General features: G+C 50.7%; 1 protein-coding gene across 1 annotated transcript in view; it reads left to right on the forward strand.

Annotated features, from left to right (window-relative positions):
- The first annotated feature begins 1,124 nt into the window (after positions 1-1,124).
- The window catches only part of LOC135289658 (TOG array regulator of axonemal microtubules protein 2-like), a 311,721-nt gene continuing 288,716 nt past the window's right edge, over positions 1,125-24,129 (forward strand). Inside the window, exons 1-9 of the mRNA XM_064403442.1 lie at positions 1,125-1,267; positions 2,202-2,340; positions 2,493-2,686; positions 4,035-4,162; positions 4,361-4,530; positions 5,346-5,417; positions 7,069-7,229; positions 7,660-7,706; positions 14,323-14,537. Of these exons, the coding sequence (XP_064259512.1) occupies positions 4,099-4,162; positions 4,361-4,530; positions 5,346-5,417; positions 7,069-7,229; positions 7,660-7,706; positions 14,323-14,537 (729 nt within the window). The 5' untranslated portion in view covers positions 1,125-1,267; positions 2,202-2,340; positions 2,493-2,686; positions 4,035-4,098. The remainder of the gene's footprint in view (positions 1,268-2,201; positions 2,341-2,492; positions 2,687-4,034; positions 4,163-4,360; positions 4,531-5,345; positions 5,418-7,068; positions 7,230-7,659; positions 7,707-14,322; positions 14,538-24,129) is intronic.

A 24,129-nucleotide genomic window follows, 5' to 3' on the forward strand; every position in this document is an offset into this window, starting at 1 on the left:
ATTGCTTAGAATGTGTTTTTGTGTGTACATGCTAAGAGTTTCTCTTTTACTCAGGTGTTTCCATTTTTCCTCTGTGGACTCTCAGGGGACATATTTCTTGTTTATTACAGATGCAAACTGTTTTCTAACCACAACAACTTGCTGTGTTAACTGCACTCATTCTTATGATTTTTCACATGGGAAGTTAGCTAGCTGCACATAGAAGACATAACAGGCCAGCTGGTAATTGAGCAGAGCAAGGCCTGATTTTATAAGGCCTTTCTTTCCTAATACCCCTACCTGTGTGCAACACATGGTGACTTTCTTTCAGAAATTAATCAGGAAAACACAGATTGCCTACTGAAATTATTCAGCTCTTTTCCAAATCAGTTCACTACTCAAGTACAACTTCAGGCACATCCCCAATTCCCTCTCTCCCAGCAGCTCAGAGCAGCATTGCACAGCGCTTACTGTGCTCCAGAGAGCACAAAGCAGGCTGGCCTGGTGGCCCTGAATATTTCTGCAGAACACTCTGCATTTCACACCTTTGCTGTGGCTCAGGGCAGAACTGCAGGCCTGCAGGCGCTTCCTGGCAGAGCTGTGGGAGGCACTGGCCCCTGCAGATGTGAGCTGCCAAGCTGTCAGTGCCTCAGGCTGGCCTGGCTTGCCCTGGCAGAAGTGCCGTGCCTGAAGGACGCTGCCCTGTGCTCCAGCCTGCCCAGCAGCCCGGCTCCTTGCGCCGCTGCCCAGAGTGCTGCACACACTGCTGCCCTTTGCCAGGAGTCACAGGGCAGCCGGCAGCAGAGTAGGAATCCTCAGCCAGGCCACCGGCCCTGGGCTTCCCCTGGCCTTTCTCTGCTCCTGGGCAGACTCCAGACGGCCAATGCCTCCAGTCTGGGCTGTGCCCAGCACGGCTACGCTTCCCCTCGGGAGCAGCCAGCTGCCACCTGGGCTCTGAGAGCGGAGGATTCGCCCGCTGCCAGGAAGAGGCACCCAGGGCCTGGCTGCTGCCTCCTGCAGCTCCAAGGGCCTCCTTCCAGCCTGCCTCTGCCCAGGCTCAGGCTGCTCCGGGCTCTGCCAGGCCTCTGCTGGGGCTGCACCCCGGCCAAGGCTGGGCCCGCTCTCACCTCACAGGCGCTGCCAGCTCTGCTTGTTTGTGCTTTTTCCCTGCCTATTCCTTGCAGGTCCCGCGAGGAGAGGATCTTGCCAGTCAGGACTCCTGGGCCCAGGCAGGAAAGGCGGAGCGGCAGGAGAGCACGGACGGAGTGCACGGCGCCCAGGAGTTCAGGTGTGTGTTGAGCTTTCTCGCTTTCTCTGAGCAGGGCTGGGCATTGCTGGGCTTTAGGAGGCCCAGTGTCAAAGAACAAATTTGGCTTTCTCCTTGTTGGACTTGCTCAGCACAGACGGGGGAAGGCAGCCCAGGACAGGTCTGGCTGCTGACCAACCTAGAGAACAGCTGCCTCCTGGGACTCACACCTTAAACCTTGACAAAAAGCATTCCAAACTAGACCAGAGTAAAAGCAAGGGAGGCTCAGGCTGGGCTTAAGGAGAGCAAAGCATTGACCTGCAAAGGCAGTCATGCAGCATAAGAAACATCTCAGAGAGCTTGTGCAGATTCCAGCCCTAGACATTCCGAAGCCCCAGCTGGATAGGGCCTTGAGCAGCCTGTCCAGATGCTGACCCCAAGTGCTTGGAACTGAAGCCTGGGCTAGAGGCTTCCTGGCATCTCTGCCAGCCTAACCCATCCTTTGATAATTGGATTGGAAAATCGTCCCCACCTCCTCCCCAAGCTATGGCTTGCAGGCTCTTTCCTTGTTTCACTAGTGAAAGCAAGAGTAATTGTGGCAGTACTCACCTAGACTTAGCAAGCATGTCTTAGCCAAAGAAGAACTTTTGCAAGTCCAGTATCCACTGTAATCAGAAAGGAGTGTAAGAGCTAGCAGGCAGGAAGCTGTAACTCAGCTGAGAGTACCTGAGCTTTCTGGAAGTGTTCTGTGGCTTCTGGAAGCTTGTTTGACTTCCTCAGTGGTGACTCCTTCACCTGCAGGAACAACAAAGAGAGATGCTAGTATAGGGAGGGAATTGCAACATTCTCTTGAAGTGGAAGTAGAGGGCTGCTGGAAGCCCTGAGACTGCCTTGTGTGGGACATGGTATGCAGTCCTGGTCTTGCAAGGAGACTGTGTTGCAATTAAAGGCTTGTTTGTCTGTCTGCTTGCCGTAGGTGGAAGGAGTTGGCTGCATTTGAGAGAAAGCGCCACTCCTCACTAGAGAGGGCGTCTGAAGTGGCGGCAGCGACAGCGGAGGAATGGCAGCCTCAGAGGGATCTGCTGAAGGAAGCGGTTCCTCTGGCTGTGCCAAAGGTACGCTCACCTTGTTCCTAGGCAGCACTTGTGGGAGAGGGATTTGTCCTAGAAAGACCCCCCCAAATGCTGCTTCTGGCAGCAAGCTGAGACCGAGCCTGTGTTGTTGTTGTTGTTGTTCCTCTTGAAAAATGGTGCCCCTCCACTGCCAGGTTTTCCGCCGGCAGCGGCCAGCCCACAGGGGCCTGGAGAAGCTGCTGCAGGAGTTCTCCCGCCAAGGGCACACCCTGTCCCAGGTGTGCAGAGAGAAGGCGGTGCTGGCACAGGAGAACGCTGCCCTGGAAGCACGACTGGCAGCCACGGAGCGGGACCTGCGAGGCCTTTCAGAGCAGCTGGCAGAGGCCAGGTAAAGGCAGGGAGGAGACCCTGGGTGGAACATTACTGAAGGTCTGTAGTTACAAAGGTGGTGAGCATTATGCCAGGATTTACTGCCTGCTCTGTGCTCTCCAGATGTTTCTCAGACAGAGAAGCAAAGAGATACAAGCAAAAAGGGAAGGATACTGTGATGTGAATCTTACTTTTCTGCCAGCCCAAGCTCTCAAAGCTTTTTTTGGGTGCCTGCTTGGGACCCCTTGCACATTCCTGTGACAAGTGCAAAGCAAGCCAACTTGGCACTGAATTGAGGACCAGGGACACTGTGCAGATGTTTGCTGAAACCAGAAGTTTCCCTCTGGTTTTGCTTTCTCCTTCAGTGCATCTGACCATCAGTCTTTCCTTGCCAAGTTGTTTGACATGGGATTTTTGGAATTCAAGGCTCTTAGATGTGAATGTTGTGAGTAGGGTGCTGACGCTTCAGGTGAAGCTGGAGGGTCACGCTGAAAATCTTGAGAGCCTGCAGAGCTGACTCTTGTGAAGGATGGTGCAGAACCTAGAACTGCTTACAAACAGCAGCAGCAGCAGAAGGGAAAGGTCTTGTGACTTCTTGACAGTGTCTGGGGATTCTTGCTGAGCACTGATTCTTACCCACTTGTCCAGCCACCTCTGTAACCTGTCAAGGATCTATTTGGCTGGTCCTTCTTCCTTTTTAAAGAGTGCCCAGATATTTGGGCACTGCAGCTTAGTTAGCCAAAAATAAAGGTAGCAAGTGGTCTTGTTCATCCAATTCCAGTCATTTAATTGGCCAGATATCTGTCCCTCCTCCTAGAGAGTTCTTGTGCAGATAGAAACCTACTTCTGGTTTCCTACTCATGCTGCTAGAAGCCAGAGGTTTTGCTATATGGTTTGGTGAATTCCTTTAGTCCTTTTTACTTAGAGAGTACCTGGCCAACAAAGTACCTACACGTCCACTATGAATGGCATGAAGCATTGAGGAGTCAGCCAGGAGAGCCCTGTTCTGTCCTGCACCTGCAGAGTGACTTGGAAGTGCTGATGAGCTCAGGGCTGTGAGCAGAGGCTGGGTTTTTGTCCCTTTGCAGATACTTGGTGGGCACACCCATGTGTGATAGGTCAGGCAACAGCCTTTTCAGCTTTGGCTGATGAGACCAAACTGGGCTGAGCTAGGTCATGAGGAAAGGCTGCCCAGTCACCTGGAGGGGCCTGATTTGCTATGTAAAGTGGCAAAATAGTCCTGCTGTATCTGAGTTTCCATGCAAGCCATTTTGCAAACTAAGGTGTAGGGATCTTAAGGCACATCTTACTGGAGGAGCTGCCCCTGTGTGCCAGGAGCAATTGCTCTTCATCTTCACGCCTTGTAGGTCAGAGAAGGAGAGCCTGCAAAGCAGCCTGCTGGAGGCACAGCAGCACATATGGGAGCTGGAGATGGCCAGGAGCCGTGTGGAAGCCCAAGTGCACAGGGCCAGGCAGGCCAAGGAGGCGATACTGGGTGAGAGCCTCGTGTGCTTTGTTTCTGCTGATGGCCCTGCCCAGTGCAGTGGCTGTGAAGGCAGCTCTGTGCCCAGGGCTTCTGAGCAGTGAAGCAGCTGAGGGCAGGTCCCTCCTTGCCTGAAACTGGAAGGGCTTAAGGCCAGCAGATTGCTCTGCTTGTGGAGTGTCTGACTGCTGCTGTGTGTCATGTTTGCAGAGGATGTGAGGGGCCTTCGTCGTGAGCTGCTGGCTGTAAGAGCTCTCAGCCAGCAGCAATGTGAAGACATGGCTGAACAGCTGCGCTGGGCACAAGAGCAGTGCTGCAAGGCTCTGAGACTCTGGCACTCTGCCCAGGAAGAGGAAAATAGGAATCTCGTGCAAGAACTGGTAAGAAACAAGAGGCACCTGAAGATTTCAGGCAGGTTTGGTGGGCTGTCTCAGCAGAAGAGCAGCCTGAGTATGTGACATGGCCGCAAGCATCTGCTGTAGGCCAGACGTTGCTGGGCCAGGCAGCAGGGGCCTTCAAGGGCTCATACTTGAAGGCCTGTGAAGAGCCAGAGGACAATGCTGGGACAGTATATGCATGCACAGGTTGAGGATGGGCATGAGCCAAGTTCCCCAGGAGGCTGGATGGTCGCCACCCAAAGCATGGCAGCGAAGGGGCAGGATCTTGCCCACAGCCTTGTGCCATGCAGCAGGCGGCTGCTGACCTTGCTGCCAACTGCAGTCCCAGCAACTGGGTTCCTTGCTTTCTGTCCTCCCATGGTGGACAGATGTCTTTGGGCCTGAATCATATGCAAAAGGCCCCGTGTTGCTGGTATTTCAGCTGGTGGCCTGCCTTGTGACTGGATCATTGAGGCGCTGGCCTCATCCTCATCCTGCAGTCCATGTGCAGCTCTTCCTTGATCAAAGGGCAGGGGGAATGTGAGCACAGAGCCTCTGAGAACAGGCAGAAATGCTGAGGAGAGAGGGGCCAGAAAACAGGCAGCCATGAGAGCAGGGAAGGAAGGTGGCATCTCCTTCCTTCCAGCTGCTGACACTCCCTCTACATTTTGGGTTAGAACAGCATTGCTGGAGGGCACAAAGTCACAACTCATGTGCACTTTCCAGGTGGGGGGGTTGTTGGAGGGATGAAGCTTCCATTTCTCTCTATGGGGAGCATTGCTTGGACTTCATCAGGAATTGTCTCTTCCCCTCATCAGGAGAGACAACTGGAAGAGCAGCATGTGGAGGCACGGAAGCAGCTGGAGGAACGGGCAAACTTCCTGGCAGAGGTACAGAGGGAGCAGGAGAAAAGGCTGCTTGAGATGAAGGGGGAAATTGCCGTCATGCAAGCTGAAGAAGAAAAGCTACCAAGCAGAGGCAGTCAAGAGGCACAGAGTGTGGAAAGAGAGTTTGTGTGCTGTTTTGGACTCCTCTGGGCTCCTTATGGGCACTGCTTCCCTGGGCACTGTCTGTCTGGGTGGCATTGTGTCCTGGTTTAGGGCAAGTTTGGGAGATAACCCCCAAAGGGGCTTCTCTACAAAAGCAGATTCAATTGCCCCTCCCCCCTCTAACCGGTTCGGGAGAAAATATCTCCTTGGAGAAAAAGTGGAAAGAAACCTGTTTATTAAACAATAGAACCCAAACAATATTAAACAATAAAACTTCTCACTGCTCCAAAGAAAGCAAACTCAGAACAGTCTCCTCCCCGGGTTGCAGCTCAGCTTACTCAGTCTTTGACCAGTCTCTGGTGCTGGAAACGCCGCGGCCCAGGCCCGGCCAGGGGGCCACAGGTGGAGCTGCCGGTGCTCTTCTGGGTGTTCAGTCCAGAGCAGGCTTGAACAGGTCCAAGAAAAAAGGAAAAAAATCACAGTCCAGGGATCTTCTTTGCCTCAGCTAGCTAAAACTAACTAAAAGCAGAAAAAAAGGGGAAAAGGAGCTCTGTCCGGCTGTCTGTCCATCCGCAGACAACACAGTCCAGGAGCAGGAATGTGGAGGAGTGAGAGCAGTCTGAAAACAAACTGCGCGCTTCTTCCCTCCCCTCTTCACTGTCTGGAAGAGAGTCTTAAAGGTGTAAAACTTATTACTCGGTATAAACAGAACAAGACAATTGGGGATAAAAGCATCATATAGTCAACCCAGGACACAGCAGAGCTCTGAGACCTTTTCCCTGACAGGAAGCGACCCTTTCAGTGAACTTTGAACAGGTCCTGGCTTGGCTCTCTAGCGGGGCCAGAAATGATGGGATACTAAGCATGGGTGTGCATCTGCCCCTGCTGCCTCCACCCCCATTCCTGGCCATGGCATGGGGGCCCTGGAGCAAGTTGGGCAAGCAGAGACCTTGCAGAGAGCAGCAGGGCAGGGAGCTGTGCTGAACTCCCTGAATGGCAGTGAGGCTGAGATGATGGATGTGTGGGAGCTGGAGAGCAGCGAGCATCCCGAGAGCTCAGCAGCAGCATCGGGGCTGCAAGGCTGCTGGGGAAGTGTAGGAGGGAAGGGCAGCAGCAGCAGGAATGAGGGGCTTGAGACAAGCAGGTTTGGACATGCTGCAGAATGGCTTTGTGGGGATTTGGCTGGAGATCAGTACTGGCTGTGAGACACCTTAGGGGCAGGGAGAGAACAGTGATCTAAACCCACTGCCATGGCATCCAAAAGGCCAGGGGAGGCAGTGGCACCTCAGAACACCTTGATGTCAAACGTATGGATGCCAGCTGGGAATGTAGTCGCATTTCCAGGGAAGTGAGAAGGTGGGGAGTGCTTGGAAATGTGGGACATGGTCTCTCCCTGTCCAGTTCCCTTTGCATTCCCAATCCACAGCCAAGCTGCTGCATCAGTTTGACTTTTCCTTCCAGGTCCCAGTTAAGAGCATTGATAAAATTCTTGAGGCATCAAAGAGGGCAAGTGTGGATGATTGATCTGAGCACTGTGTTCTACTGTTTCCAGACCTCCTTGCTATGCTCCACTGGCGGGGAAATGAAGAAGAGACAATTGGGAAAATCTTTGATTCCCCGTCTGCGCAAGGCAGGAATTCCCCCTGTGGGCAGTGCTGCTGGGTCTGTGCACAGCTCTCCCCAGATGGATTTGCAGGAGTCCCAGGAGATGAGGTAAGCCAAGGTGTCTGCTGCTCCAGTGTGCTCTTCACCTCACTCTTCCCATCTCCTGTGGTGATTTGGCACAGTCTCCCATGTATTTAGGCAAACCTCTGAATATTCCGCATTTTGCCCATCCAATGTCAAACCCAAGAGCAATGCCCCAAGAGCAGAGGTGGTGCTGGGGAAGAGGAGGCAGGCCTTCAAAGTGTCTCAGGATGGGTCCCCTGCTGGACTTGGCTGTTATTTCAGCCAGAGCTTGGCCAGTTCTGTGTGACTCCAGGAACTGAAAGCTTAAGGACAATGCATCATCTTTGCATCCTCTTGGATTTATGTGTTGGAATTCCTCCTTCATCACAGTGACCATGCCTCTTTCATGGTATGCCCATTCCCTCCCTTCTCCTTCTAGCTCCTCATATGTTTTTTTGTCTTCCATTTTCTCCAGGCCAAGACCCAGCAGCAGAAGCCAGGAGAAGACCCCAGAGCATGCAGGTATGTACAGGGCACGTCTGTCCTAAAATGACCATTGGGAATTTGACTCAGAGTTGACACTTGGAAAGGTTGGTTAAAACGCATTCTTTAAAAAAAGTCTTTAAATTAATTTCAATTCCTTGATTGTCTCAGCGGACTCTCCCAGAGCCCAGTCCCTGGGTGTGTTCTCTGGTAGTGCAGTGAAAATTCTTCTAGTGTGAAGTGTTGAGTGGCAAGAGCTTGAGTGGTACCTTGGGATTCTGGAACTGCAGTGCAAAAAAGAAAACATTTCCGCTCCACGCTGCATGTGCCTTTTATGGCCCTGCAGCCTTTCTTGTGTCAAAATTAGAGTAGAAAAAGAAGGCATTTAGCATGAAATGAGAAATGTTCCCGTTCCTTCCTCCTGCTTTTGAAAGAGAAAACCATTCCTTGAGGTAGTTTGTGGTCTTAACACTTTTAGATTTTAAGGAGATTCATGGATATTGGTTCGGCACTGGGTTATTCATGGCTTTGCTCTGGGAAGAATAGGGAAATCTCTTATGATGGAAAGTCCTTTTGAATTTTCCAGTGAAGGAGAAGGAGACTTCCAAATGGCTGCAGCCTAGGCAGGGTGTGAGTTTGTCATCCTCTGACAGCATAAGGCCAAAGCCACCTGTGGCAGGTTCCCAATGACAAATCTCTTCCCTGGCTGTCTGTGCCTGTGTCAGTGCTGCAGGCTGAGGCTGGGGAGGAGGTGCCTCTGTCCCTGTCCTTGCCTTGCCTGATCCCTGACAAGTGGAATTGTGCCAGACAAAATGCAGTCTCTGGCACATCTATGTCCGGCAATGCTTTCAAGGTGTAGGGCTCATTGACACTGTTGTTGTTCCTTTGGCATCTATGGGCATGTAATGATAGGAGAGATGAGACTTGGAGAAATGATTCAGAAAGAGGGATCAGATCCCCTGGTCCCTTTGCTCAGGGTTAGTTCTGCCAAATGCTGGGTATGGCCCCTTTGGAATGACTCCTTCATTGCTGGTATGCACCTGCAATGCTTAATGCATCAAGTGACCAGTATTGCTCTGTAAGCAGGTGATATTTTTGCTCTCTCAGAGCAATATACCAGCTGAAAGTATCCAGTTTTAAAAGATGTGTTCATCTTGTATTGCTTGGCTGCCTCAGTATTTTACCCTTTGTGAAATAATGTAAAAAATTAGTTCTCTTACTTCTAAGAGCTCTCTTGGAGGGCATTTCAGAATCACCTGCCTTCCACTCTTCCCATTCAGAAAAATTTAAATTGGCAGTATTAGCCAAGATAAGAAATGTGTTGTGGCAGATCATGTTTATGTTGTTGTTGGGTTTTATGTTGGTTGGTTGTTGTCTGTATGTAAGAAAGCAGGGAGAAAGACCCATGGAGCAATGAAGCACAGTAAAAGTGGCAATTTCCAATTGAATGGCCAGTTTATACCCTGCAAATGCAGACTCCTTGAGTACTGGGGTCATGTAACCTGGATTGCAAAGCTTCTTCCAACATGAGGTGCCATTGTTCATGTGCCAGCACTTCCTCTGTTGTGAAGAGAAAGAAAAGCAATGAAGCAATAAAACCCAACCCAGAACTGAATGGGAGTTACTGAAACAAAGGCCGTGAACACTAACTTGGAAAGCAATTACTTCTGAGTTGTAATTATCGAATTCTGTTGACCACTGTGGGTTGCCCACAGTTTAGAAGGAAAGGGATTTCAAAGTAGTGGATAGGTAATGAACAACACATAAGCAAAGTTGTAGAAGCTTTCTCTCCTGGTTTGCCAGCTCCATACATTTCAAAGGAATTCTAGTGATGGTAGTTCCATGAAAAATAAAAGCAGAGAGATCTTCTGAATAATGAAAACACCCCTTGCATGCCTCACCCATTAGATGGATTGATTGTAAAGGTGGGAGTTCACCGAACTCACTTGTTCCCTTGTGAGCGTGGCTCAGCCTCACACAGAGGTGAGGTGGGAGCTGGGCCGCTCTGTGTTGGGAGGAAGGGTCTTGTGGCAGCCCAGAGAGGCTGTGCACATTGGCAGGGAACAGCTGTGGCCTGCATGTGCCCCTGCAATGAGCTGTGCTGCTGGCAGTGCCCCGTGGAGCTGTAGGGCTGCTCAGCTGTGGGGCAGGGAGAGCAGCAGCAGGGTGCATGTGCAGCTGAGCCATGCCTGGAGAGCACAGGGCTCTGGGCTCCCTGCTGTCCCAGGGCAGCCCAGAGGCCAGGCTGTTCCTGTAGCAGCTCTGTGGAAGTGGGGCAGGGTTTTCCCTCTGGTCTGCTTCAAGCTGCTGGTGGCAGTAGCATGTTTCCCTGTGCAGCTCTTTAGAAATTTCCAAGGAATCTGTCCCATGAAATACGGAGCTTCAGATGCCTTAGGTTGGCACTGAGGGCTCTGTTACATTTTTTGTCTCCACGTTGCAGATCTGACTGGCTACCCTTCTGCCACGAATCTTCCTCAGACACATCCCGCTTCACTGCTTCTCTTGAAGCCTTTGCCTCCCATCCAAGAGAGCTCATCCATCAATCTGAGCAAGATGTATGATGGGGAGGAAGGGAAAAGGAAAAGTAGCACTGACAACAAAGATGTCAGAAGAAACATCGCGGAGCAGAGTTCAGAGGGAAAAGGACATAAGGTAAGGAGACCAAGCTAAGTCCTGGATGGTAGATTTTCATTTTATGTGCTGTAGGCAGAGCATGGAGGCCTTTTCCTGTGCTGTGAGCCCAGGGAAGCAGCTGAGCCAAGCAAGCGCTCAGCTGGACGCTGCGCTTCAGGCTGTCTTTGCAATGGGTGTGTAGTGCAGACTTCATGTCCTCAGCATGTATCAATAGCAGGAGAGGTCTTTGAATGGTTTCTGGGCTGTGTTGTGGTTCCTCTTCTGTCTTATGGCTGAGAAAACACCAACAAGCAGTCAGAGCAGCTAAAGCTGTGCAATCTGGGAAAGCAGTCCTTCCCCATTGAGTAATCTACAGGTATCTATGATGCACCTGTATGTTTTGCTGATGTTTTCTGTCAGCTGTGTCTGCTTTGGATGGAAAAAGATGATTGCTGGAACCTGCAAAGTCAGGCTGTCTCAGCTTGTGAGTGGTACAGCCATGCCCCCTGCACAGCAATCTCTGATGCTATTTCCAGAGTTCATCAGATTCTGGGTAGCTGTGTGCTCTGGCATGGCTTTGTCCATAGGGAAAGGGATGGCCTGTGGCCATCGGGAAAGCAGCCCGGATCCCAGGCACATGATTTTCTTTGCACCAGGGCCAGGACGTGCAGTTGTTTTGGGTTTGCTGTGGGGTGCAGGAGGAGAGAGATGAACAACAGTTTTGATTGACAGAATGTCCAATCAAAGGCTTGGGCACTTGATTTCAGCCTTGCAGAGAAAGGGCTCAGTGTATACAGGAACTGACCCTTTCAGTGAACTTTGAACAGGTCCTGGCTTGGCTCTCTAGCGGGGCCAGAAATGATGGGATACTAAGCATGGGTGTGCATCTGCCCCTGCTGCCTCCACCCCCATTCCTGGCCATGGCATGGGGGCCCTGGAGCAAGTTGGGCAGGCAGAGACCTTGCAGAGAGCAGCAGGGCAGGGAGCTGTGCTGAACTCCCTGAATGGCAGTGAGGCTGAGATGATGGATGTGTGGGAGCTGGAGAGCAGCGAGCATCCCGAGAGCTCAGCAGCAGCATCGGGGCTGCAAGGCTGCTGGGGAAGTGTAGGAGGGAAGGGCAGCAGCAGCAGAAATGAGGGGCTTGAGACAAGCAGGTTTGGACATGCTGCAGAATGGCTTTGTGGGGACTTGGCTGGAGATCAGCACTGGCTGTGAGACACCTTAGGGGCAGGGAGAGAACAGTGATCTAAACCCACTGCCATGGCATCCAAAAGGCCAGGGGAGGCAGTGGCACCTCAGAACACCTTGATGTCAAACGTGTGGATGTCAGCTGGGAATGCAGCCACACTTGCAAAGAAATGAGCATGAGGGGAGAGGTGTCAAATATGTGACATGGTCTCTCCCTGTCCAGTTCCCTTTGCATTCCCAATCCACAGCCAAGCTGCCGCATCAGTTTGTCTTGTTTATTACTGCCAGGTCCCAGTTGAGGACATGTGTAAATGTCTTGAGGCAGAGTGGAGGCAAGTGTGGATGATTGATCTGAGCACTGTGTTCTACTCTTTCCTTCTCATCCTTGCCTTCTCCTGTTGCTAAAGCAATGAAGAAGAAATCATTGGGAAAATCTTTGATTCCCCGTCGTCACAAGGCAGGAATTCCCCGTGTGGGCAGTGCTGCTGGGTCTGTGCACAGCTCTCCAAAGATGGAATTGCAGGAGTCCCAGGAGATGAGGTAAGCCAAGGTGTCTGATGCTCCAGTGTGCTCTTCACTTCACTCTTCCCATCTCCTGTGGTGATTTTGCACACTCAGCTGTCCCATGTATTTAGGCAAACTTTTTTGCATTCCACATTTTGTCCATCTATGGTGATCCAGCGGAATGTCAAACCCAAGAGCAATGCCCCAAGAGCAGAGGTGGTGCTGGGGAAGGGGAGGCAGGGCTTCAAAGCATGTCAGGATGAGTCCCCAGCTGGACGTGGCTGTTATTTCAGCCAGAGCTTGGCCAGCTCTCTGTGATTCCAGCAACTGAAAGCTTAAGGGCAATGAATCATCTTTGGGATTATGTTTTGCAATTCCTCCTTCATCACAGTGACCATGCTTAGAAGCTTTGCCCCCTTGCATGGTACGCCCATTCCCTCCCTTCTCTTTCTAGCTCCTCATATGTTCCTTTGTCCTCCATTTTCTCCAGGCCAAGACCCAGCACCAGAAGCCAAGAGAAGACCCTGGAGTATGCAGGTAGGTACAGGGCTCCAGTGTACTGTTCACCTCACTCTTCCCATCTCCTGTGGTGGTTTGGCACAGTCAGCTGTCCCATGTATTTAGGCAAACTTTTTTGTATTCCACATTTTGTCCGAAAGTGACCTTTCTAGTCTTCACACTCAGTTGACATTTGGAAATCTTGGTTAAAACCCATTCATTTAAAGGTATCTTTAAATGTATTTCAATTTCCTAATGGGCTCAGTGGACTCTCCCAGAGCCCAGTCCCTAGGAGTGTTCTCTGGTGGTGCAGTGAAAATTCCTCCAGTGTGAATTTTTGAGTGGAAGGAGCTGGAGGGGTACCTTGGGCTCTTGGATAAGCTGGGCAGGAAAAGGAAACATTCCTCTCCATCCTGCACATCCCTTTTCTCTCCCTGCTGCCTTTCTAGTGCCAAATGGGGAATGGAAAAATAAGCCAAATAGCATGAAATGAGAAATGTTCCCACTCCTTCCGACTGCCCTTGAAGGAGAAAACCATTCCTTGGGGTAGTTTCTGATCTGAATCCCTTGAGAGTTGAAGGAGATTCGTGTATATTGCCTGGTTTTGCACTGGGAGGAACAGGGAAACCTCCTATGATGGAAAGTCCTTTTGAATTTTCCAGTGAAGGAGAAGAAGACTTCCAAATGGCTGCAGCCTAGGCAGGGTGTGAGTTTGTCATCCTCTGACAGCACAAGCCCAAAGCCACCTATGGCAGGTTCCCAATGACAAATCTCTTCCCCGGCTGTCTGTGCCTGTGTCAGTGCTGCAGGCTGAGGCTGGGGAGGAGATGTCTCCTGCCTTGTCCCTGTCCCTGCCTTGCCTGATCCCTGACAAGTGGAATTGTGCCAGACAAAATGCAGTCTCTGGCGCATCCGGGTCATCCACTGCTTTCAATGTGTAAGGCTCAATGACACTGTTGTTGTTCCTTTGGCATCTATGGGCATGTAATGATAGGAGAGATGAGACTTGGATAAATGATTCAGAAAAAGGGATCAGATCCCCTGGTCCCTTTGCTCAGGGTTAGTTCTGCCAAATCCTTGGAATGGCCCCTTTGGAATGACTCCTTCATTGCCGGTATGCATCTGCAATGCTGAATGCAGCACTAGACCAATATTGCTCTGTAAGCAGGCGGATAGTTTTTTCTGGATTAATTCTGGAGTGGAAATGACTTATGTCGTTGAATGTTTCCTGTGTCTCTTATGTTACTGACCAGAGGATTGCACAGGCTGAAAGGACCCAGTTTTAAGAGAAGTGTTTGTCTTGTATTGTTTGGCTGCCTTATTATTTTACCCTTTGTGAAACAATGTAAAAAATTAGTTCTCTTCCTTCTAACTGCTCTGTCACACAGAGGTGAGGTGAGGTGGGAGCTGGGCCGCTCTCTGTTGGCAGGAAGTGTCTTGTGGCAGCCCAGAGAGGCTGTGCACATTGGCAGGGAACAGCTGTGGCCTGCATGTGCCCCTGCAATGAGCTGTGCTGCTGGCAGTGCCCCGTGGAGCTGTAGGGCTGCTCAGCTGTGGGGCAGGGAGAGCAGCAGCAGGGTGCATGTGCAGCTGAGCCATGCCTGGAGAGCACAGGGCTCTGGGCTCCCTGCTGTCCCAGGGCAGCCCAGAGGCCCGGCTGTTCCTGTGGCAGCTCTGTGGAAGTGGGGCAGGGTTTCCCCCTGGCCTGCTTCAAGCTGCTGGTGGCAGTAGCATGTTTCCCTGTGCAGCTATTTAGAAGCTTCCAAGGAATCGGTCCCATAAAATATGGAGCTTCAGATGATTTAGATTTACTTTGTGGACTCTCTTATATTTTGTGTCTCCACTTTGCAGCTCTGACTGGCTACCCTCTTGCCAAGAGGTTTTCCCTGGCAAGTCCCTCGATGCTCCTTCCCTCCAAGCCGTTGCCTCCCATCCAGAGGAGCTCTCCTTCTGCCACGCCAAGCAAGATGTGCAGCGGAGAGCAGGAGACTGGGAATGCTGGCAATGTCTGGGATGAGGAGAGTAGAAAAAGCCAGGAGCTCAGAGCAGAGGGAAAAGGAAGAGAGGTAAGGAGACCAAGCTAAGTCCTTTGTGCTAAATTTTCATTTCATGTGCTGTCAGCAGAGCTCTGAGATCTCTTCCCTGACAGGAACTGACCCTTTCACTGAATTTTGAACAGGTCCTGGCTTGGCTCTCTAGCGGGGCCAGAAATGATGGGATACTAAGCATGGGTGGGCATCTGCCCCTGGTGCCTCCTCCCCCATTCCTGGCCATGGCATGGGGGCCCTGGAGCAAGTTGGGCAGGCAGAGACCTTGCAGAGAGCAGCAGGGCAGGGAGCTGTGCTGAACTCCCTGAATGGCAGTGAGGCTGAGATGATGGATGTGTGGGAGCTGGAGAGCAGCGAGCATCCCGAGAGCTCAGCAGCAGCATCGGGGCTGCAAGGCTGCTGGGGAAGTGTAGGAGGGAAGGGCAGCAGCAGCAGAAATGAGGGGCTTGAGACAAGCAGGTTTGGACATGCTGCAGAATGGTTTTGTGGGGATTTGGCTGGAGATCAGCACTGGCTGTGAGACACCTTAGGGGCAGGGAGAGAACAGTGATCTAAACCCACTGCCATGGCATCCAAAAGGCCAGGGGAGGCAGTGGCACCCCAGAACACCTTGATGTCAAACGTATGGACGCCAGCTGGGAATGTAGTTGCATTTCCAGGGAAGTGAGAAGGTGGGGAGAGCTCAGAAATGTGGGACATGGTCTCTCCCTGTCCAGTTCCCTTTGCATTCCCCATCCTGTGCCAAGCTGCTGCATCAGTTTGACTTTTCCTTCCAGGTCCCAGTTAAGAGCATTGATAAAATTCTTGAGGCATCAAAGGGGGCAAGTGTGGATGGTTGATCTGAGCACTGTGTTCTAGTCTTTCCAGACCTCCTTGCTGTGCTCCACTGGTGGGGAAATGAAGAAGAGATCAGTGGGAAAATCTTTGATTCCTCGTCTGCGCAAGGCAGGAATTCCCCCTGTGGGCAGTGCTGCTGGGTCTGTACACAGCTCTCTCCAGATGGATTTGCAGGAGTCCCAGGAGATGAGGTAAGCCAAGGTGTCTGCTGCTCCAGTGTTCTCTTCACCTCACTCTTGCCATCTCCTGTGGTGATTTTGCACAGTCTCCCATGTATTTAGGCAAACCTCTGAGTATTCCACATTTTGCCCATCCAATGTCAAACCCAAGAGCAATGCCCTAAGAGCAGAGGTGGTGCTGGGGAAGAGGAGGCAGGGCTTCAAAGTGTCTCAGGATGGGTCCCCAGCTGGACTTGGCTGTTATTTCAGCCAGAGCTTGGCCAGTTCTGTGTGACTCCAGGAACTGAAAGCTTAAGGACAATGAATCATATTTGGGTTTAGGGGTTGCAATTCTTCCTTCATCACAGTGACCATGCTAAGAAGCTTTGCCTCCTTGCATGGTACACTCATTTCCTCCCATCTCCTTCTAGCTCCTCATATGTTTTTTTGTCTTCCATTTTCTCCAGGGCAAGACCCAGCAGCAGAAGCCAAGAGAAGACCCCGGAGCATGCAGGTGGGTACAGGGCATATCTATCCTAAAATGATCATTGGGATCTTGACTCAGAGGTGACACTTGGAAAGCTTGGATAAAACACATTCATTTAAAGATATCTTTAAATTAATTTCATTTTCTTGATGGGCTCAGTGGACTCTCCCAGAGCCCAATGACTGGGAGTGTTCTCTGGTGTTGCAGTGAAAATTCCTCCAGTGTGAAATGCTGAATGGCAGGAGCTGGAGGGGTACCTTGGCTCCTGGATGTGCTGTTCAGGAAAAGAAAACATTCCTCTCCTTCTTGTTCATGCGTTTTATCTCCCTGCAGGCTTTTTTGTGTCAAAATTAGAGTAGAAAATGAAGGAATTTAGTATGAAATGAGAAATGTTTCCACTCCTTCCTCCTGCTTTTGAAGGAGTAAACCATTCCTTGAGGTAGTTTCTGGTCTGAACCCTTTGAGATTTGAAGGAGATTCATGGATTTTTGGTCTGCACTTGGTTATTCCTTGTTTTGCACTGTAAGGAATAGGCATACCTCCTATGATGAAAGTCCTTTTGAATTTTCCAGTGAAGGAGAAGGAGACTTCCAAATGGCTGCAGCCTAGGCAGGGTGTGAGTTTGTCATCCTCTGACAGCACAAGGCCAAAGCCACCTGTGGCAGGTTCCCAATGACAAATCTCTTCCCCGGCTGTCTGTGCCTGTGTCAGTGCTGCAGGCTGAGGCTGGGGAGGAGATGCCTCCTGCCTTGTCCCTGTCCCTGCCTTGCCTGATCCCTGACAAGTGGAATTGTGCCAGACAAAATGCAGTCTCTGGTGCATCTGGGTCATCCACTGCTTTCAAGGTGTAAGCCTCAATGACACTGTTGTAGTTCCTTTGGCATCTCTGGTTGTGTAATGATAGGAGAGATGAGACTTGGAGAACTAATTCTGCTGATGCAGAAAAAGGGATCAGATCCCCTGGTCCCTTTGCTCAGGGTTTGTTCTGCCACATCCTGAGTATGGCACCTTTGGAATGACTCCTTAATTTTGTATATGCAACTGCAATGCTTACTGCAGCTAGGGAGTGGTAGTCCTCAGTAAGTAAATGACATTTTTTCTGGATTAATTCTGGACTATAAATCACTTCTGTCATTCATCCTTTCCGGTCTTTCTTTTGTTACTGACCCAATCATTCTGCAGGGTGATAGAATCCAGTTTTAAGACAGGTATACCTCTCATAGTGCTTGACTGCTACATGATTTTATCCTCTGTGAAACCATGTGAAGAATTAGTTCTCCTAGTTCTACCAGCTCTCTTGGGGAGTGTTTCAGAATGACCGGCCATCAGCTATTTCTATTAAGGACATTTTGAATTGTCAATATCAGCCAAGATCAAAATTATTTTGAGCTAGGTCATGTTTATTTGGGTTTGGATGTCTCTGCTGAAAAGAAAGCAGAGAATAAACCCCTGGAACGAGGAAGGAGAGCAAAAGTGGAACTTTTGGATGAGAACTTTGTTCCCTGCAAATACAGGATTGCAGAATACTGGGCACATCTCATGAGGAAAGCAAAGCTTCTTTTGCCTCCAACACGTGGTGCCAGAGATTACAGGAACCTTTGCTTCCATTCCCAGGCCTCTCACTGAGTCAGGCCAAGGAGACAGATCATCCCAGCAGTCCTGGTCTTAGGAGTGACAAAGAGCGGAGGGACAGCTTTGGAAAGGTAAGGGATAAGAACAGGGATGAGCAGACTTCCTTTCCAGTGGCTGTTTAGTGCTTGGCCCAAAATGTCACTGAAAATCATAATCTTCCACTCCTTGGGGGATGGGGATTCTCTTGGGAATGTATTTGACAGCTACAGAGCAATTGCTTGGCTATTTCCAGTAGTGCCAAGGTGACTGGTTTGGAGATGGTGCTAAGGTCACACCAGAAGCATTCTTTATGTGCAAAGGCTGGTTTAGAGAAGTTCGGAATGGCAGATCATGCTAGACATCAGTGAATGTGGGAGAAGTGCATCCTTGGATGCAGAGAAGCAAAGACTCTAATATTGAGTGTAAGCAAGGCTGCAAACTAAAATGGGAGAGTTTGCTTTTTCCTGGTTACCTTTGTGGCTGTATGTCACAGCCCTCTCATTCTCAAGTTTTCTGCTCATTAACATCAGCGTCTGTGCAACTTGTTTTCACAAGACTCTTCCTTTTGTTCTGCTGGCCCCAGAGACCAAGTCCTTCAGAGCTGAGTCCTTCAGAAGCCAGGAAGTGAGAAACAGCTGCAATTCCTGGCCATGAGTGTTAAGCAACAGCCATTCCCCCTCCTTGCTGGGTATTGCACATGGTTTTCGTTCTTCTGCCATGGCCTGTAGGAACTGCACTGCCTGCTCACTGTCATGTGAGCTCTTCATCTGTCTTGGAGCACTCCTATGACTTTCATGCTTCAAGCAGGGCTTCCTGACATAGGTTGCAGTTGCAGCAGTGTGAGGTTGTGGCAGTGAAGTGTGTTCCACCTCACTCTGTGTAATTGCCAAGGTGAGCATGGGAGACATTCCTCTGAAACTATTGGAATGGATATGGAGCTGCATGGAAGACTATGGCACTCTGTGCACTCTGTGCTCCTGATGAGATGTTGTGTCTGTTGGTGTGTCTCTGCTTACAGTCTGTGATGTGTTTCCATTGCACCTAGACCCATGCTGAATTGTGCAGGTTGGCTAAAGAGAACTTGGAGCTGAAGAAAATGGAAATTTTGATGGAAGAGATGAAGAGGAGACAAAATGAAAAATCCTTGCAGCTTCCTCCAGAGACATTTGAGCCTGGGGATGCAGCTGAAGCAAGTAAGTGGTGGCTACACTTGTAGTGGTCCTTTTTGACCACTTGCTTGCCCTTTGCACAATGTTGCAATCAGACTGAGGGGGCTGTTCTGCTTGCATCTGAGTAAGAAGCTTGCATTAGGATTTAATTCTGTTTCCCAAAGAAAAACAGAGAGACATGAAGTGTCTTGCCCATGGCCTCATTGAGTCAGTAACAGAATATTAGCTTCCCACCTCCACTTGTAAAGTCTTTCAGAGTAGAAAATTCTGTCTTGCAAAGTACACTGGGGCTTCAGACTCTCTCCTGGAGAGCAGCCTCCAGGGAAGGTGAGGCCAAAAGGATCTTTTTCAACCAGGCTGCAACCTGGAAGGAACAAAATTCCATTCCTTCTGATGAAAACACCAGAGATCCTTCTCCTGCCGCTCCCTGCTGAGGAGCTGGCGCTGTAGAGCTGTGCTGAAGCCCCAGGCAGTGCTTCTGTTGTAGCTCCAGGAGCAAGCAGCGTTCCCCACTGAATCCTGGCAGAGGGGCTCAGCCTGCAGGGCTGTGAGCGCTGCCCGAGGGCGGCAGCGGGGCCCTCAGGGGCAGCACTCAGCCCGAGGGCATCACACCAGGCTATCTGCACTTTGGTAACTTCCCTGCCTGCCTCTGGAACAGGAGAACAAAAGCAAAGCAATACTGGGTTTTCTTTGTTTCTTAGGAGAAGTGTCACTGCAGTTTGCTTTTAAACTAGAAGAGGGCAGATTTACATTAGATATTAAGGAGATTTTTTTTTTAAATGAAGGGGATGAAAAGCTGGCAGGATTTGCCAAGGGAAGCTGTTGTTGGTCTATCCTTGAAGGTGTTCAGGGCCAGTTTACGTAGGGCTCTGAGAAACCTGATCTAGACAATGTCCCTGCTCACAGGGGTTGGATAGATGCTGGTTAAAGGTGCCTTCCAGCCCAAACTCCTCTGGGATTCTGTGATCACTGTCCCATGTTAGTGTGCCATTGTTATACTTGAAGTTCTTTGGGACAACAAAGAATGTTACCCAGCTCTAGCAACTTCTCTGTCCTTTTCCATCGTCACCCCGTCCAGCACTCTCCACTTACAAGCTCCTCTTTGGTCCCTGCAGGCTTCAGCCTACCACCTATCAATGGCACAGCTCCCAGTGTACAGAGAAAAGACCCTGGTAGCGCCATGAAGAAAACGGTCATGAGAAAGCAGGACACGGTGCCCTTACAGCCCAGTACGCCCACCCTCCCTGGAGATGGCAGCTTCCCATGCAGCTCCTCAGGTAAGCCTGCTCCGTGGCAGCATTTTCCTGCAGGGGTTTGTCCTTGCAAAAGGAGCACAAACTGCCTCCTGCCTCAGCCAGCACAGCCGGGATCTTGGGTCCATAGTCTGTTCTAAGAATGAACAGCAAATCTACTTTGGAGTTACTCCAGCTTGGTAGTCTAGAATATTTGCAGTCAATGGAAACAGAGGCACTGTCAGGTGTGAAGGGTCAGGTGTGGCTGTTCCCTGGTTGTTGCTCCCTGGGGACTGAGCTGGGCCCAGCAGGGCTGGGTTCTTCAGGCTTGGCTTGGTGCTGTCACGAGGCAGCTGCAGGTCTCTCCTCAGGGATTTGCCGAGACCTCCTGTCCTCAGGGCTGTGGGAAATCAGAGTGCTGAGACAAGAGGGGCACCTGAGGGGTTCCCTCCTGGGCTGGCCAGTCCTGCTGTTGGCACTGCCTGGCAGGGAGTGGGAGCTCTGCGGCCTCAGGAACCTGCTGCTGGCTGTGGCACCTGTGGCACTTGGAGCTGGGGCTGTGGGGCAATTGTCAGGTTTAGCCTGGAGCTGTGCCCTGCTGGGGAGGCTGAGAGAAAGCAGGGAGCCCCAGGATCCAGAGAGCAGGGAAGTCTGTGCCCCAGTGGCAGTGTGTGCCACAGGGAACCCTGGCTGGGAGATGGGCTGCAGGCCGCTCCATGGCGGGTGCCTTGCCCGGGCCTGCAGCGCCCATGGCCGACCCTGTCCTTGCAGTGACCTCGCAGACAGCCACTGGTGCCCTGCGCCGAGAGGAGCCGCTCCGTGGGCACAGGCAGAAGGACAGAGCCTTTTCGGACCCACAGCAGGCCTTGCAGGAGGCACTGTCCTTGCTGGGCAGCGACGACTGGTAAGAAAGGCCCCATCACTCTGTGTCCCTCTTGGCGTTAAGGTCGGTCAGAAGAGAGTCTTGCTGGTGATTCTGAGCCCCGAGAGCCCAGAGGGCCAAAGGGCACTGCTGAAACCTCTGTGGAGCTGTGAGAGGATAAAGAGTGGAGAGCAGCCTTTTCTTGGCCTTGCTCTGCAGCACTGCTCCAACTGCAGCAGGTCCATGCTGTTTCCTGGCTTTGGCTGCTGCACCATGGAGCTGCAAAGGAAATGCTGAGGGAAGAGAGAAAGCTGTGGGACGAGATGCTTTGCTGGCTGAAGGCAGAAGCTGGATGGCAGCAGTTTTGAGTGTAGAGATTTGGGTGCCTTGGGCCACTGGCCCAGTGGGACTGAGTAAGATTCCTCTCTGCTCCCACTGCTGACAGCAATGGCAGGGACTCCTGCATGTGAGTCCCAGAAGCTGCTCCAGGCAGCTCCTCTTTTTGAGAAATGGACTGAGTTGTGCCTTCAAGTCCTTCTGCCTACCATTACTCCTGAAGGGCTCATGGCAGAAGAAAAGGAAAGAGAAATAAAATCCTCTGGGAATCTTGCACTTTTGCAATTCAACTTTTCCTTCTCAAGGAATCATACAGGCTTGAGATGTTTTGTCAATACTCACAATGTGTCCCAAAACTCTACACAGACAGAAGGAGGCCCAGAGGTGATACCCTTCCAAATGTTAGGTGATATTGGTTGTCTTTTTGATGTCTGGGTTAGCATCCACTCACTGGTGGATGCTTCATTCTCACAGGGAATGAAAAATTTCACAGCATGAAAAATTAGCCACGTTGCATCTCCTTGTGCAGTCTTCTTTGCTTTGCCCTTTCTCTTCTGCTTTCTCTTCCCCATTTCTCTTTGATGCCCTGGGAGGTGCAGAGAGCTTCTGCAGGTGTGGGGGTCCTGATGACACTCAGGGGTGCCCATGGGATCAGTTGCCAGCCCTGGCTGCAGCTCTGATGCCTCACACACCTTCCTGTAGCTGAGGGCCTGCACAAAGCAAGTGCTGAGAGATGGAGTTGTTTGCCCCTTTTCAATAACACTTTGCTGTTGTGGGCATTGTTTTAGGTCGGAGTGTTCTGGGAAAAGCCAGAGTTTTAACAGTTCTTGCCCAGGGGTGGAATCTTAATCTTCTGGGACATCCTGCTGCTTTTTTGGGGAACGTGTGAGGTGGAGTGGGTGACACACAGGCCTCAATTGTAGAGTGGAAACTCAGCTCTAGAGTGCCAGTGCAGACTCTCAGTGCTGAACTGCCTGCTGGGGCTGCCAAAGAAGGAAAATGTCCCAGTAACAGCCCAATGGGACTGTGTCTCAGGGACAGGTACAGGGAGGTGACAAGAACCAGCAGCATGGCCTGGCCTCACAGCTTCTAGGAAGCAGTGATGACAGAGGGACTTCATAGCAGAGATTTTCAGAAAGGTCACAAATGAAGACTCTGAAAGCCCTCTCTTTGCCTCTTGGATTTGTGTACGCTTTTGACAGCCACAGCATCCTGTGGCAATGTGTTCCACGATTTCATTAAGTACTCCTTGAAAAGCACCTGCCATGCTTTGACTGAGCTGCCAGCCTGGTGATTTCAAAGGGTGCTGCCAAGTGCTTGGGTAGAGAGAAAAATCAATCTTTTTTGTACTTGCCTTTCAGGGAACGGAAGAAGAAGGGACTCTTGAACATCACACTGCTGGCTGAGTCCCATTCACAAGTCCTGCTCTGTCGACTTCGTGAGATTTGCTTGGCAGTTACCAGTGAGGTGAGAACATTGCTCTGAATTGTCCCCCATACTTGATACACGGCTTGTAGAGTAGAATATGTGCTTGTTCATCTCCATGTGTGCTCAGGGACTGCCTTCATTCTGGTTTTAGACCTTCTATTTCTAATGTCTGTCAGCCATCTGTAGGATCTGTGTGTACATGTAGCTGTATTTACTGGCAGGTTGGGTATCTGACACTTGTCTGTGAGTGAGGTACCATTATAATGCAAGGCAGAAAAGAGACACTAATAACATGATATGCCAGATTCCCAATCTCTGCCCAAGCTGTAATTGAACACTGCAAATGAGTCTGTAGACCTGAGCCTGTGTTTTCTGTTTTCTGCCTGGGTGCTTCAACTACAGGTGTTGCTTTTTTGAACAGGAGCATCTGACTGTTTTATCTTTATGCCTTGTGCCTTTATGGTTTGAAAGCATATGGTTTCTTTATTTTGCTTCTATGTTTTTCAAATAAAAGGGCCTAAAATCAAAGCAGTAGACATTATAGAAGGGTTAAGTGGAACACTTTAGTGAAGCCTATTTTTCATGCCTGCAGTAAGAAGGTGTGTGGCCAGAAAGTGGTGCCAGAGTAAGTGCCTTTCTGTGCTTGGGCTCTTCTGCTCCTACTGTGCTTTTATACACAGTGGGACGTGTTGTGATTTCCTGGGAGTCTTGTCTAAGGAAACTGGTTTTCTTTGCAAGGTGATGCTTATGTTTCCCCTCATGACTTCCCCAGGTGACCAACCTCCGGTCCAACGTGTCCTGCTCTGCAATTGTCACTCTGGGAGAGCTCTTTGCGATCTTGGGGAAGGACATGGACTCCGAGGTGGATCAGATTGCTGCAGTCCTTCTCCACATGTTGCAGAATTCCCCAGAGTTTATTCAGAAGGCAGCCTGTCAGAGCCTGGGCATGATGGTAGAGAACGTGACTCCTACACGAGCAATGACTGCTCTCATGGACAATGGAGTCAAGTAGGTTCTTCTTCTTTCTGTGGTATTCTTGACCTTCTAGTGTGTGGGTGAGGGAAGGGATGACAGAGAGAACGGGAATGGTGGAAGGGAAGGGCCCTGTATCCTGCATCTCCTGTGGACTCAGTGACATGATTCTCTGATCAACCTCATTTCTCCTTTCTGAGAAATAAGGAGGGTACTTGCTGGGGCATGGAGCACATCAGGGAGAATGTGCTGGGTGTGGCATAGCCTGCACAGCAGGTGCAGCTCCTGCCAAAAGGAGACTTGTGTGACTGTCCTGGCCTTAGAGCTCTGCTTTCTATTCAAACTGATGTTTCATGTTAGCCCTGAGATGATGAAGGACTTTCCAGGCACCCTCACTGGCTGAGTGCCATGTGACAACTGAAGCAAATGCTGCCTTAAGTGTTGGTGCTGGGCCTGATAGTTTCCAAGAGACAGTCTCTAGAATAGGACAAGCTGGATAAACTGACTGCCACCCTTTC

This window comes from Passer domesticus, chromosome Z (assembly GCF_036417665.1).
Source record: "Passer domesticus isolate bPasDom1 chromosome Z, bPasDom1.hap1, whole genome shotgun sequence".
In the NCBI taxonomy this organism is placed as follows: domain Eukaryota; kingdom Metazoa; phylum Chordata; class Aves; order Passeriformes; family Passeridae; genus Passer; species Passer domesticus.